Genomic DNA, 12,774 nt, shown 5'->3' with positions numbered 1-12,774 from the left:
ATTTTAGAAATATACTTTACTATTGAATAAGTGAGATGTAATTTTTATACAGTTAACGTTATTTCTGCATCTTTTTATTTGTTATAGTTAAGAGAGCACATCGGATGTCATTTGAAGGTTTTATAAGATACATGGGTTCATCTGAATGTCTAATATTTAAACCTGATTGTGGAAGAGTTTATCAAGATATGACTCAACCACTAAATGATTATTTTATTTCAAGTTCACATAATACCTACTTGATATCTGACCAGTTACTGGGACCAAGTGACCTTTGGGGATATGTAAGGTATTTATTTTGATTTTTATAACCATTACATCTTAAAACAATTGGAATTTCCAATAAGTGGTAATTCACAGTGAAAGTAGGCTTGCATGTTGTACAAAAACATAGGAAAAATAAATTTTGATTTGTGCATCTCTTGGAGAGCCATCCTTTGGGTGGCTATATAATTATTCTGTGTTTTAGTATCATTCATTTTCCTTCTAATTCTGTCTGTTGACCTCCTCTGCCTGGTTATTGGTCTGAGGTTTCCTGAATAATTTGGATATTTCTTATAGAAAATCATATGAAGAAGAATTTTCTTATCTTATTTAGCCAAGACAGCTCAGATTTTCAAAAATGTGGTTAAAATTAATTCCCAGACATCAACACACAATGCTCTAAGTGAAATCAACACATAAATAGATAAATTATATACTTTGGCATTTATAGATGATAGATAGATAGATAGATAGATAGATAGATAGATAGATAGATGATAGATTTACATAACTTAAAAGCAATTCATTATACACCTCTAATTTGGCATTCTACAATGTATCACACTGTCAATACCAGTCTTCAATTTAGTCAGCCAGCTGAGAATACATTGGTGAACAAGATTTTCAGAGCTGCTATGCTCATGTGTTCATGAGAATAGACATAATAAGCAGGTAAACAGATATAGTCATATAGAGAAAGTGAACTAGGGTAACATAACAGGGTGGGGGGTGTTACTTTAGTTAAAGGGTTAGGAAAGGCTTCTCAAGAGGTGATATAGTTTGGTCTGAAATTCTTTGTAGGAAGGGCATGCTAAATCGAAGAAATAGTAAGTGCTTAGCATGTTCAAATGAAAGAAAGCAAGTGTGTCTGGAAACAAGTGGAGAATGAAGAGAGATGAGTTTGAGGAAGTAGACAGGACTAGTTTATGAGAGCCTTTGAGGCCATGGAAGGGAGACTGGATTTTATTCCAGTGGTATTGGGAAGCAACTGGAGAGGTTTTCCTTAAAACAATGTCATAATTTGTTTACTTTTTACTGCACAGGAAAGACTGATGGTGCAAAAGTGGAGGTAAAAGATGATTGGGGAAGATATTGTAGTGATGCAGGTGGTGATGGTTATTTAGAAGATGAACTCATGAGGCAGGTGTTGAGATCAGTGGTTGAATTTGAAATATTTTAAGAAGGCAGAGCCATGAAGACTTATCAGGTGATTTGAAGGGAGGTGTGAGGGAAAGAGAGTACAGTCAAGATTTTGGCCTGATGACTTAGCACATGGCGATACTATCGACAGAGATAGTGAAGCATGAGGAAGCTGTTGTAGGGTGTGAGGCAAAAGCAAGAATGCAGTAGTTTCCACATTCAGCTGAGATACCAATTCATTATCAATTGGCTAGCTTGGGCGTGCCTGGCTGGCTCAGTCGGTTAAGCTTCCGACTCTTGATTTTGGCTCAGGTCATGATCTCCTGGTTCCTGAGTTCAAGCCCCATTTCAAGCCCCACATTGGGGCTGGCAGTGTAGAGCCTGCTTGGAATTCTCTCTCTCCCTTTCTCTCTGTGCCTCCCCCATTCATGATCTCTCCCTCTCTCTCAAATAGAAAGAAAGAAAGAAACATTTGAAAAAGTGGCTAGGTCAGACAGTCAGTTAAGTATATGTGTCTGGGACTTGGAAGAAATATCCAGACTAGAAAAATAAAAGTGGAAGTCATCATCATATAGATGATATTCAAAGCTATGTGACTGGTTGACATAATTAAGGAAAACATGGATAGAAAAGATATCTTATAATTCCATGATAATATCAAACTTACAAATAAACATAGCTTCTCCAGTTGAAAAAAGAAAACACATAAATCCACAAGCTCAGAAATAATCCATTTAAAAATCTATAAGAATTCATAGCTATACTTTCATTACAGAAATTTCTACTCACACTTAATTACTTTATTTTTTAAAACAGAAAATATGCATTTTAATCACGTTGATTTAGAAATGCAGAAAATTTACTTTTGAATGAAGAAAATGTTCCACCCAACTAAACATTTAAATTTAAATTTAATTGTATTTTTTCCTCTGTTTGTTTACCCACTTGTGAAAGATACAGTTTTAGAATGCAAGTTTTTCAAAATTTCTCTATTCATCAGAGGTGGTATAATGTTAATGTTTATTGATTAATGTTAAGCTTCTGGTGCTGATCTTTCCTCTCTTTCACTCCTCTGTTAATTATGACAGATACAACCTCTTTGAGTCTCAACTTCTTCATCTCTAAAAAAGGAAAACTAGCATTAACTGCCTTATAGCATAATCCATGAAAAGCCCCTTAAACTTATTGAAATGGAACATTTTTTTACTGAGTGACAGAAAAATTTCTATTATTCATTTCTAAAAAGGGCACTCAGTGTGAAATAGTAGAATGTGGCTTCCACAACACCACTGCGGAAGACACAACTTCCTTTTTTGTGCCTCTGAATAAAAGGAGTTAGCCTGACACAGTGCAATCCACTCAAATCATTTTTGCTGGGGACCAAACCATGTACTTGAAATAAGCAGTTTGGTAAAGTTTGGCTTGATCTAAGGGTAAAAAATTAAAGTTATGTAGAGAAGTAGCAAGAACCAGTGTTAGGTTGTCCTTCATGAAGTTTTCTTTTACAATTTTGTTTTTGGTAGTTTTTTGTTTTCCCAGCAGAGCGTTTATTCTCTGGTAGCAGCCCAGACTACTGATATGCTGTAGTGATAAAAAGGGCAAGACAATTTACTTTGACAATCAACCAAATAATGCAAACATTTTTAAATGGCAATTAATAGAGTTTACAAATAGATATTGCTTCTTCTCCAATTTAAAATAAATACATAAGTAAATCCACAAGATGAGAAACACATTCATTTCGAATTCTACAAATACAGCCCAATTGAGGACTTGTATGTAAAATTAGACAGTCACCTTATTCACCCATGGAAATATCTATAGGTAAACACGATTTTCTTAGAAGAACATTCTAGGTCATTTCTCCAACACAAGGACAAGCAGACTAACAAAACTCTGAAATTTTACATTACAGTGCATCACTATAGACGTGAATAAAGCCATGTGCACTTAAAAAGTAAAACCAAAGTGGTCTTAAAAAACAAACCTCAAGAAATAACTTATTAATTATTTAATTTTATATTTTCCATTGTTTCAGAAAATATAGATGAAATTTGCAAATTTTCTTCCCCTCTAATCCTCTACTTCCTCAGATTACCTCCATCTTTTGTCTAGAGGAGTATAAGGTCTCTATGTTTTTAATTCAACACCTGGACTTTGGGGTCATAATTGCTTTAGTTTTTCTCAGTTAACACTCCTACATAAATATTTCTCACATCATCTACTTTGAAAATAGACTAAATTTGACCCTCCAAAGAAGTATTAAATTGAAAAGTTCTATTTTCTCATATGGTCTCTGATACTCTATATTTCTGTTTGTAAGAACTGTTGATTCTGTATCAAGTACTTGGTGCTGGGACCACACTCCCTTCTGTTATGGCTGAGGTCAGGGTTTTTCAGGTCTTCATATTTGAGGTCAGATCATTCTTTGCTGTGGGAGCTGTTTCTGTGCATGGTAAAATGTTTAGCAGTAACCCTGGCTTCTACCCACTAGATGTCAGTTGCAAATCTCCTTTCCATTCCAAGTTGTGGCCCAAAAGTGTCTCCAGACATTGCCAAATGTCTCCTAGGAGGCAAAATTGTCCTTACTGAAGACCACTGGACAAGGGACAGGGGGATAACCCAATATTCTTCTTGGAAAACAAGTGTTAACTTGGTTTTCTATGAGAAAAATATCTCCATGTATGGCAGGGGACTTCTTTGATCTACTCCCTGACCCATGGCTATCTATTCTAAGATCCTGGGTCTCAGGTCAGCCTTCTTTTCATTCAATCTCTCTTCCAAGATTGTATTTTAGGAGATCACTCTGTCTGTCTTCCACGTTTCTTCTTACATCCCTGTAATTCCCATTTTTTTCTTACTAAAAACACAATAAATGTTTATCGATAGTGAACTATATATAACAAACATTTTTTTGAGACTGAAATTTTAGTTCCTGCCCTTGTAGAAATTAGAGTGTAAGGAATAGGGAGAAATTGCAGGATTCAGAGTCAACAGCACTACACGTCGCACCATCCTGATGGTGCTGGAACTGGGGTTGGTACATATCGCGTCCACCTCAGGCTGTGCTCACAGAAAATAAGAAGAAAAATGTGTTCAGTTTAACACAACAACTTGTCTTTATTATGGATTCAGTTCTGCATTTATTGCAAAATCACAAATAGTCTTTGTGATTTTTCATACTGTGGTATATATTTTTAATGATCCAGAATTGACCATTTATTTTGTTTAAATTTTGTTAGTGCCCTTGTGAAAGGATGCCGTTGTCTGGAAATTGACTGCTGGGATGGATCACAAAATGAACCTGTTGTATACCATGGTTATACACTCACCAGCAAGCTTTTGTTTAAAACAGTTATCCAAGCAATACACAAATATGCATTCTTAGTACGTGCGTATCTTTGTTAAATTATAGTTATTTAAGCACGATATAATTTACTTGCTTCAAAATCCTATAATGCTTGGCCTTAGTTTAGATCAGTGATATTTCAAATTGTGTGTTATGATTTTTGTAGTATATAGTTAAAGGTAGATTTACTGAAGTTAATCTCAGGTAGTAAGATGCATGTTTCAGGAAATTTTTTGTTTAATTACATATTATATATATATATATATATATATATATATATATATATATATATATATGGTGTGTGTGTGTGTGTGTGTGTGTGTGTATTGTGTCACAATGTAAAATATATTTCTTACCATGAGTTGAGTTACAGGCAAAAAATGTTTGAGAAATACTGGTCTATATAATAGTAAATATTTTACCAATATTCAATTACCTTACTTTCAATACATGAGATAAAATGTGTCAAAAATGTGTTATACAGATTGTTGACATTTTTTATGACTATGATGGCAGCTATTCATACAGCAAAGAATGTTTTTTTTTAAAGCTTATTTTTTTGAGAGAGAGAGAGAGCATGCACACAAGCAAGGGAGAGGCAGAGAGAGAGAGAGACAGAGGATCTGAAGGGGGCTATGTGCTGACAGCAGAGAGCCCGATTTGGGGCTTGATCCCCTAAACCATGAGATCATGACCTGAGCTGAAGTTGGACACTTAACCGACTGAGCCACCCAGGGACCCCAAGCAAAGTATGCTTAGAAGTTTATTTGGGGTTTTAAAATTATTGTTGGATTTATTAAAGTTATGGATTCAAAGATCTAGTTCTTCTGAGCACTTCTAAATTCAGCCTACAAATAAATTAGTCTATAAATTGAGTAGGATTGAATGGGTTTTAACAATCACTCAATTTTATTATTTTATTTATTTATTTTTTAATTTTTTTAATGTTTTATTTATTTTTAAGACAGAGAGAGACAGAGCATGAGTGGGGATGGGGTAGAGAGAGAGGGAGACACAGAATCCGAAGCAGGCTCCAGGCTCCGAGCTCTCAGCACAGAGCCCGACGCGAGGTTCGAATTCATGAACCATGAGATCATGACCTGAGCCAAAGTTGGACGCTCAGCCAACTGAGCCACCCAGGTGCCCACAATCACTCAATTTTAAATAAGACTTGGTTTTATTTACAAACGTGGCTAATTAAGCACCTTTAGGTATTTTAAATTATTTTTATAAAGTTAGAATATTTGTTTCTTTCTTAAGTACTTCAATTGCTGTGCCATTGAAGAGATTTAACAAAATCTTACTGAGTACTTAAACAGTACATATATAAGAAATTAAAACTTAGAATTTGATAAACCTAAAGTTCTCCTCAGTAGGTCAATACATTATCTATAAATATAAACATAACTTAAAAATCACAAATTTAAATCAACTGCCTTATTATTTGAGACTGCAAAATACTAAAAATGTGCAAAGTAGTCATATAAAATATGGAACATTTCTATTTTTAGTATAAAACATTGATATATGGCATTGATTCTCTTATGATTTCTAAATTCTCTGATGATTTCTAAATTTATACCTCTACCCCAATTTCTCCCTTAAACTCCATACAATATAGACATGTACATGTTTGACATCTCCACTTGCACATTTAACAGAACATTTTTAGAACTGACCCCAGATCTTCCTCTTCCTCCCATGGTCTTCCCCATCTCAGTTACTGCTAACTCCTGAGTTCAAGCCTAAATTGTTGTTGTCAACTTTAATCCTCCTCCCCTCATTTCTCTCCAATCCTTAAATAAGTTCTTTAGCAAATCCTCTTGGGTCTATATTCAAAATATACACTGAGTTTAACCCCTCCTCTCCATTCTCACTGTCACTGTGCTGAATAACTGACATCACCTCTCACTTGGATTATTGCAGTGGCTTCTTATCCAATGTTCCTGCTTTTTTCCCTGTCCCCCTGCAGTTTCATCTTAATGTTTCAGTCAGAGTGACTTTTTGGTAAGTCAAATAATGTCATTCCGCTTCTCAAAATCTTCAGTCCCACTCAAAATACAAACTAAAAGCCATGTTTAACCTGTTTTCTCTTACCTCCAACTTCTACTCGTCTCTCCCTTATGCACATGGCCATGTTAGCTTCCTTACTCTTCTCCAGACACATCTCAGGGCCCTTGCAACTCCTATTCCCTTTATCTGAAATACTCTTCCCAAATATTTGCATAGCAGACCCTCTCACTTCATTCAGGGTGGGTAACTGAGGAAATAGAGGCAATCTTAAAATTCAAAGGCCTCACAAGAATGGAAACCCCTACAGTTTTTAAGACTCGAAGAGAAAAAGATGGAATGAAAAAAAAAAAGGCTTTGAGTCACACTCAGTGACTTCTCAGTTGAACAGGGTGACTCATTTTTGCAGCAAAGGTTAGAATGAAGCTTCAATTTTCTACTTGAGATAGTCACCATTAATTTGGGGAAGAGAGAGCAGTAAGATAAAATAGATTTGATAATTATGATGAGGTAAGAACTTCGGGTACAGTTGTTGGCACCTGTAACTTACTAGAAGCAAGCATATAAGAAGTCTAAATTTTTAAGGGAATTACATTGCCAAAAACACAACACAATACAACAGAACAAAATAAAACACAACTCTGACTCTTAGGTGAGCCTTAAAACAACTCTTGGTCAAGAAGTGAGCTGCAAAAGTTGCCTGACATTAAGGAAAGCAAATTCCTCAACAACTACTTTAGATGTGGCCAAGGATATGGGGCACCTGGGTGGCTCAATTGGTTAATGTCTGACTCTTGGTTTCAGCTCAGGTCATGATCTCATGGTTTGTGAGTTCAAGCTCTGCATCGGACTCTATGCTGACACCGTGGAGCCTGCTTGAGATTCTCTCTCTCTCTCTCTCTCTCTCTCTCTTTCTTTCTCTCCCCCCTCCTCTGCTTTCTCAAAATAAATAAATAAACTTAAAAAAATAAAAAAAGAAAAAATGTGGCCAAGGATAAAAAACAAGAGGGCCTTTCCTGAAGGTGGAGCCAAGGAACACAGAAGACCCCCCCCATAAAGATCAACTCTCCCCAGTTAGTGCAGTCAGGGCTAATTGAAAAACCTCTCTGCTAGGACATCACTTTGCCTAGTTTTAAAATCACTTTTTATATTTGGGAAAATTTTTTACACTGTTCTCTTGATGTTAGATACAGTCAGTGTATATGGGAATAGGTATGAGGTTATGATAGTAGGTTGAATAAGTGCCCACAAAAGTTCTAATTCCTGGATCCTGTAAGTGTTATTTTATTTGGAAAAAGAGTCTTTGAAAATTTGATGAAATCAAGGACCTAGAGATGAGGAGATTATCCTGGTTGGGCTGGGTAGGCTCTAATACCATACAGAGGAGGAGATGATATGAAGATGAGGGGCAGAGATGGGAGTGATATGGCCACAGTCAAGGAATAGAACCACCAACCACCAGAAGCTGTAAAAGGCAAGGAATAGATCTCCCTTAGAGCCTTCTCCCGCCTTGATTTTAGCTGGTGAAACAGATTTTAAAATTGTGGCCCCAAGAATTGTGAAAGACTAAATTTCCATTGTTTCAGGCAACCAAGTTTTTGGTAAATTGCTGTAGTAGCCACAAGCTACTAATATACTCAGACATTAAACAAGCATAATGTCCTATTCAAAACTCTGTGATAATGCAAGGACCTTGCAAGTCCTTGGCTTGTTTACAAATTGGTAAATTTGTGCCCTAGTAATTATATAGGCTGAAAATCTCTTTGTAAAGTAATCTTTACTTAATAGATTCTCTTTATTATTATATCCTTATCTTTGTTTCTAATTATAAAGCAATGAGTTTTGATTGTAGAATTTAAAACTAAAAAAGTAGAAAATTAAGTTTTCTCTACTTACTGGTGTTAAACTTTTAACTTCACATTTAAAAATATCGAGGGGGTGCCTGGGTGACTCAGTCAGTTGTGTGTCTGGCTCCGAGACTTCGGCTCAGGTCATGATCTTCCAGTTTGTGGGTTTGAGTCCCACATCAGGCTCTGTGCTGACAGCTTAGAGCCTGGAGCCTGCTTCGAATTCTGTGTCTCCCTCTTTCTCTGCTCCTCCCCTGCTCATGCTCTGTCTCTCTCTCTCCTTCAAAAAGAAATAAAAACATTAAAAAAATTAGAATTAAAAAATATCAAAATAAATATATATATGATAAGCAAACATATATATGTTTCAGATATTAACGTGTAGAATTTTACTCTTCAGCAACTTGTATTTTTCCTCATAAGACTATATTATAGATAACTTCCTATAGCAGTATATATAGCACTACCTCCTTCTTACCAGGTTTGTATCATTCCTTTAAGGAGATGTGGCATAATTTATTTAAACAAGTACCCACTGTTGGATGCTTCCGTTGTTGCCTATATTTCTACTATAAACAGTAACAATCTTCCTTTTTATACAGATTTAATGTTCCCTGTTATGTCAAACTCAAAAATACTTTCAGTTTAAAGAGTACTTATTTTGCAAAGGTACAGAACATTGAATGTAAGTTTTAAGATAGATTAATTGCTTCTGTTAATTGCATTACAATCATTAAGGAGTTCTGATCAGTAACCATAGTAATGGTTAATTTTTTAGACATCTGACTACCCAGTGGTGCTCTCTTTAGAAAATCACTGCTCCCCTTCCCAACAAGAAGTGATGGCAGACACTCTGCAGTCTGTTTTTGGAGATGCCTTGCTTTCTGATATGCTTGATGATTTTCCAGACAAACTACCTTCACCAGAGGTAACATTTTGTCTGAGAAGCTCAGGTTAATCAAAAAAGAAAAAGCATGTCACTATGATTGTTGATCCATAAAACTGGGTTAGAGATCAATGAAAATTCTTAGCCTTGAGCCATTATAGGGGTGTGTCTTTGCAATGTTTTGCCTGGGAAATGTTCCTGTGAGCATTTAGGTAAATATATTTTGAGAAAGAGAATATATGGAGATAAACATAAAAACTCACATTTTTATTGTGTGTCCTAGCCCCATGAGTCCAAAGTTTCAAGTCAGTTAATATTGGGCCACAGGGATTTGGTAGGTTTTATAGGCAAAGGCTCAGAATGGGGCAAAAATCTAGGTTGTAAATAGAGCTTGTGTCTAATTCCTTAGCATCTGGATGTGAGGTTTTGTTTTGTTTTGTTTTGTTTTGTTTTTTAATCTGCTTTTTTCAGTTTCCCTGTCTCTTATGGGCCCCTTTCCATTTTCAGTTAAGCATACTCAAGTCCTTGGTTTAAAAAAATAACCCCATTCTAGCCTCATGGTTTTGATCTCTCTTCAGCTATCTCTTTATTATTTGTCTCAACCCAAATTTCCACTTTCTCATCTCCTCACAACCCAGCTTCCTCTTCCACCTGCACCTCAGTAAGTATCTCATTGTCCTCAGAGACTTTCCTACTGGTAAATTCTAACAGAGCTCTTGCAGTCACCATCTGCCTTGTTTCCTTCATGACATTCAATCATGGGAAGCCTTCTTCCTTTCCTTGAAACACTTTCTTCCATAATGCCACGTATTTTAGGTTTTCCTCATTTTTCTCTGACCAGTTCTTTTTAGTTTCCTCTGCCAGCCTACCCTCCTCACCTCAAATGTCATCGGGTGATAAACATTTTTTCTTTTACATGATAGTATTGCCTAACAATAATTTAGTTTTGACCTGTCGTCATTTTAGATGTAGAACAGTATTTGTGTCATATTTGAATTTTTAAAAATATTTTTCCTTATTTTATTTATATGAGTAGAAAATTTAAAGATGAAAGTGTTGTAACACTGGTGATTAGAAGTATAGGACTCATGATAAGAATGAGATGGACAGAAATAATTGAACAGATGGAAACACTGACTCTTTCACTCCATAGAATGTTCACAGATTACATGTGTTCAATTGTGACAAGAAAGAGATATTAAAGACCTTGTGCAAAGTGTGGACATATATTATCAAAGATTTAATCTAATAAAGATGTAATCTAAGGTTTAATCTAATGGTCTAATTCAGGAAACTGTAACAATTTTTAAATTTCTAGAAATGGAATCCCTTATCCTATTATTTATAAATCAACTTCTTAGCATCCACATATGTAGTTTTTGTTAATGTTTTTGCTCCTATGCTAAAGTAAAGAGATGCTTTCCAAAGAGTAAATGAGGAATTAGAGATAATGGTAATTTTCTCATACCTCACTCAGTCATTGGTGTACAAAAGAATTGCCTGGAGACTTGTTAAAAAGGCATAATTCTATTTCCACAACGCAATATTCTCATTCTCTAATTTTGCAGTAGATCCCAGGAATCTGTTCCCTTAACAAGCACTCCAGGGTGATGCTTTTGATGCATGCGATTGCATAGTGCACTTTGGTAAACTCCACATTAGAGAGTAATGTAAGGACCATTGTAATAGAGAGAAGGCCCAAGATGATGGAAATAATTTGAGTGGGTACCTGAGGATAACAAAGGGAAGGGACAAATTAGGGCTCCTTGAAGAAAAGAACTTTACTTCATACCCCGGATTCCTGCAGCATTATATATAAAACATAGCAGACATTTGATAAGTATGTTGATGAGTTAATTAGTGGCTGAAAAGGGTAGGAATAACTAAGGGAAAGAAAGGAATTGGAAGTCTTAGGATTTAGAATGAGGGACCCTGATGGGGAATTTTGCTATGCTCCTAGTTTTGATGGAAATATTAAGTTGATGACGCATGTGGGGAAATACAGTTGAAATATGAAGAAGATTTACAAATATTTACCTTAAATTTAGTCTATTTTAGGTGTCAAACATTATAATAGACATTTCTGAATACCTGATCTCATTTAATACTTTTTAATATTGGATAACAGAGTAATGATCGGAAGCATTTACTACCAGAAGTTGTAACATTCTAACTTTTGTAGCATTGCAAGTATTTTAACATATATATAAACATAACATATAAAATATTAGACATAAATATAATATATATAAATTACATATAAATATATGTGATATGTGTAGAAACATACAATTTTCATGTGTGTCAGTTTTTAAAAAGAGTAGCAATTTGTGGAATATATAAAAGAAATGGAGCTACAGTAAGTCCCAAATCATTGCAGGCTTATTTTGGGGTCAATTTGGGTCAATACTATAATATCACTGGTTTTTATCAGGGTATTTCTATAGGGGTATGGATAAAGATGGAGTTCTTATGTATTTTATTACTGTGGGCTAATTGAAACATGGTGAAAGACTTTTCAATGACTGTTAAAATACAAACTTCCCTGTAAATGTGTAATCGTATCTCTCTTTCAAATCGTTTCTGTAGGTATTAAAATTCAAAGTATTAGTTAGGAACAAGAAAATAGGAACCTTAAGGGAAACCCATGAAAGGAAAGGTTCTAATAAGCATGGTCAGGTAGAGGAATTTGAAGAGATATATCAAGATGAAATCAAAGGATCAGAAACATTGATTGGATCAGAAGACAATCCAGGAAAGGAAGATGAGATAATAAGCGTAGCTGGATTACCACTTTTCAAGAAAAGGAAGGTAAGATGACACTTTGTGAAAATCTTACAAGTGATGGAAAAGTTGTCTTATTTTCTTATTGGTGGAGAATTAAAAAAAAAATTTAGAGGGAAAAATCTTTTTCTTCTTTATAAAAATTCTAGTCTATCATTTAAAACTTGTTTGGAAAAAAATTATCATCGGAAAAGAAAATTTTAAAGTTATCTCTTTTCCTGCATTAGCTGTTTTTAATTTGTTCTATGGCCAAATATTATGCATTTTTAGGTAGTAGGCATTGTGCACTGTACAGAATGCAAACAACCCAATATTTCTGCCCTCAAGGAGACTATACTGTCAGAGTCAAGAAAACCACTGTAATAATATACAGTCTTATAAGTATGCAAATTAACATGACAAAAGAAGTTATCTTGAGTTGCAAGTGACCTAAAACTAACTCAGCTGGTTTAAGTAAAACGTGAATTAATTAATTGGCCCACATCAAGAAAAGT

At 35.0% G+C, this 12,774-nt stretch overlaps 1 protein-coding gene across 5 annotated transcripts in view; it reads left to right on the top strand.

The window, feature by feature from the left end:
- The window catches only part of PLCZ1 (phospholipase C zeta 1), a 45,671-nt gene that overhangs the window by 14,498 nt on the left and 18,399 nt on the right, over positions 1-12,774 (top strand). For 3 of the 5 annotated variants that reach the window (XR_006204713.1, XM_042945923.1, XM_042945921.1), the window contains exons 5-8: positions 88-289; positions 4,647-4,791; positions 9,389-9,538; positions 12,086-12,307. Coding sequence is in view for 4 of the 5 variants with exons in the window: in XM_042945923.1 (XP_042801857.1) it covers positions 88-289; positions 4,647-4,791; positions 9,389-9,538; positions 12,086-12,307 (719 nt within the window). In the remaining variant the exon portion in view is untranslated. Of the gene's footprint in view, positions 1-87; positions 290-4,646; positions 4,796-9,388; positions 9,539-12,085; positions 12,308-12,774 lie in introns of all 5 variants that reach the window. The other 2 variants (XM_042945922.1, XM_042945924.1) reach the window with 2 other exon arrangements.

This window comes from Panthera leo, chromosome B4 (assembly GCF_018350215.1).
Source record: "Panthera leo isolate Ple1 chromosome B4, P.leo_Ple1_pat1.1, whole genome shotgun sequence".
Lineage (NCBI taxonomy): Eukaryota > Metazoa > Chordata > Mammalia > Carnivora > Felidae > Panthera > Panthera leo.
Note: the sequence above shows the minus strand (reverse complement) of the source record. Positions and strands in the feature narration are given on the sequence as shown.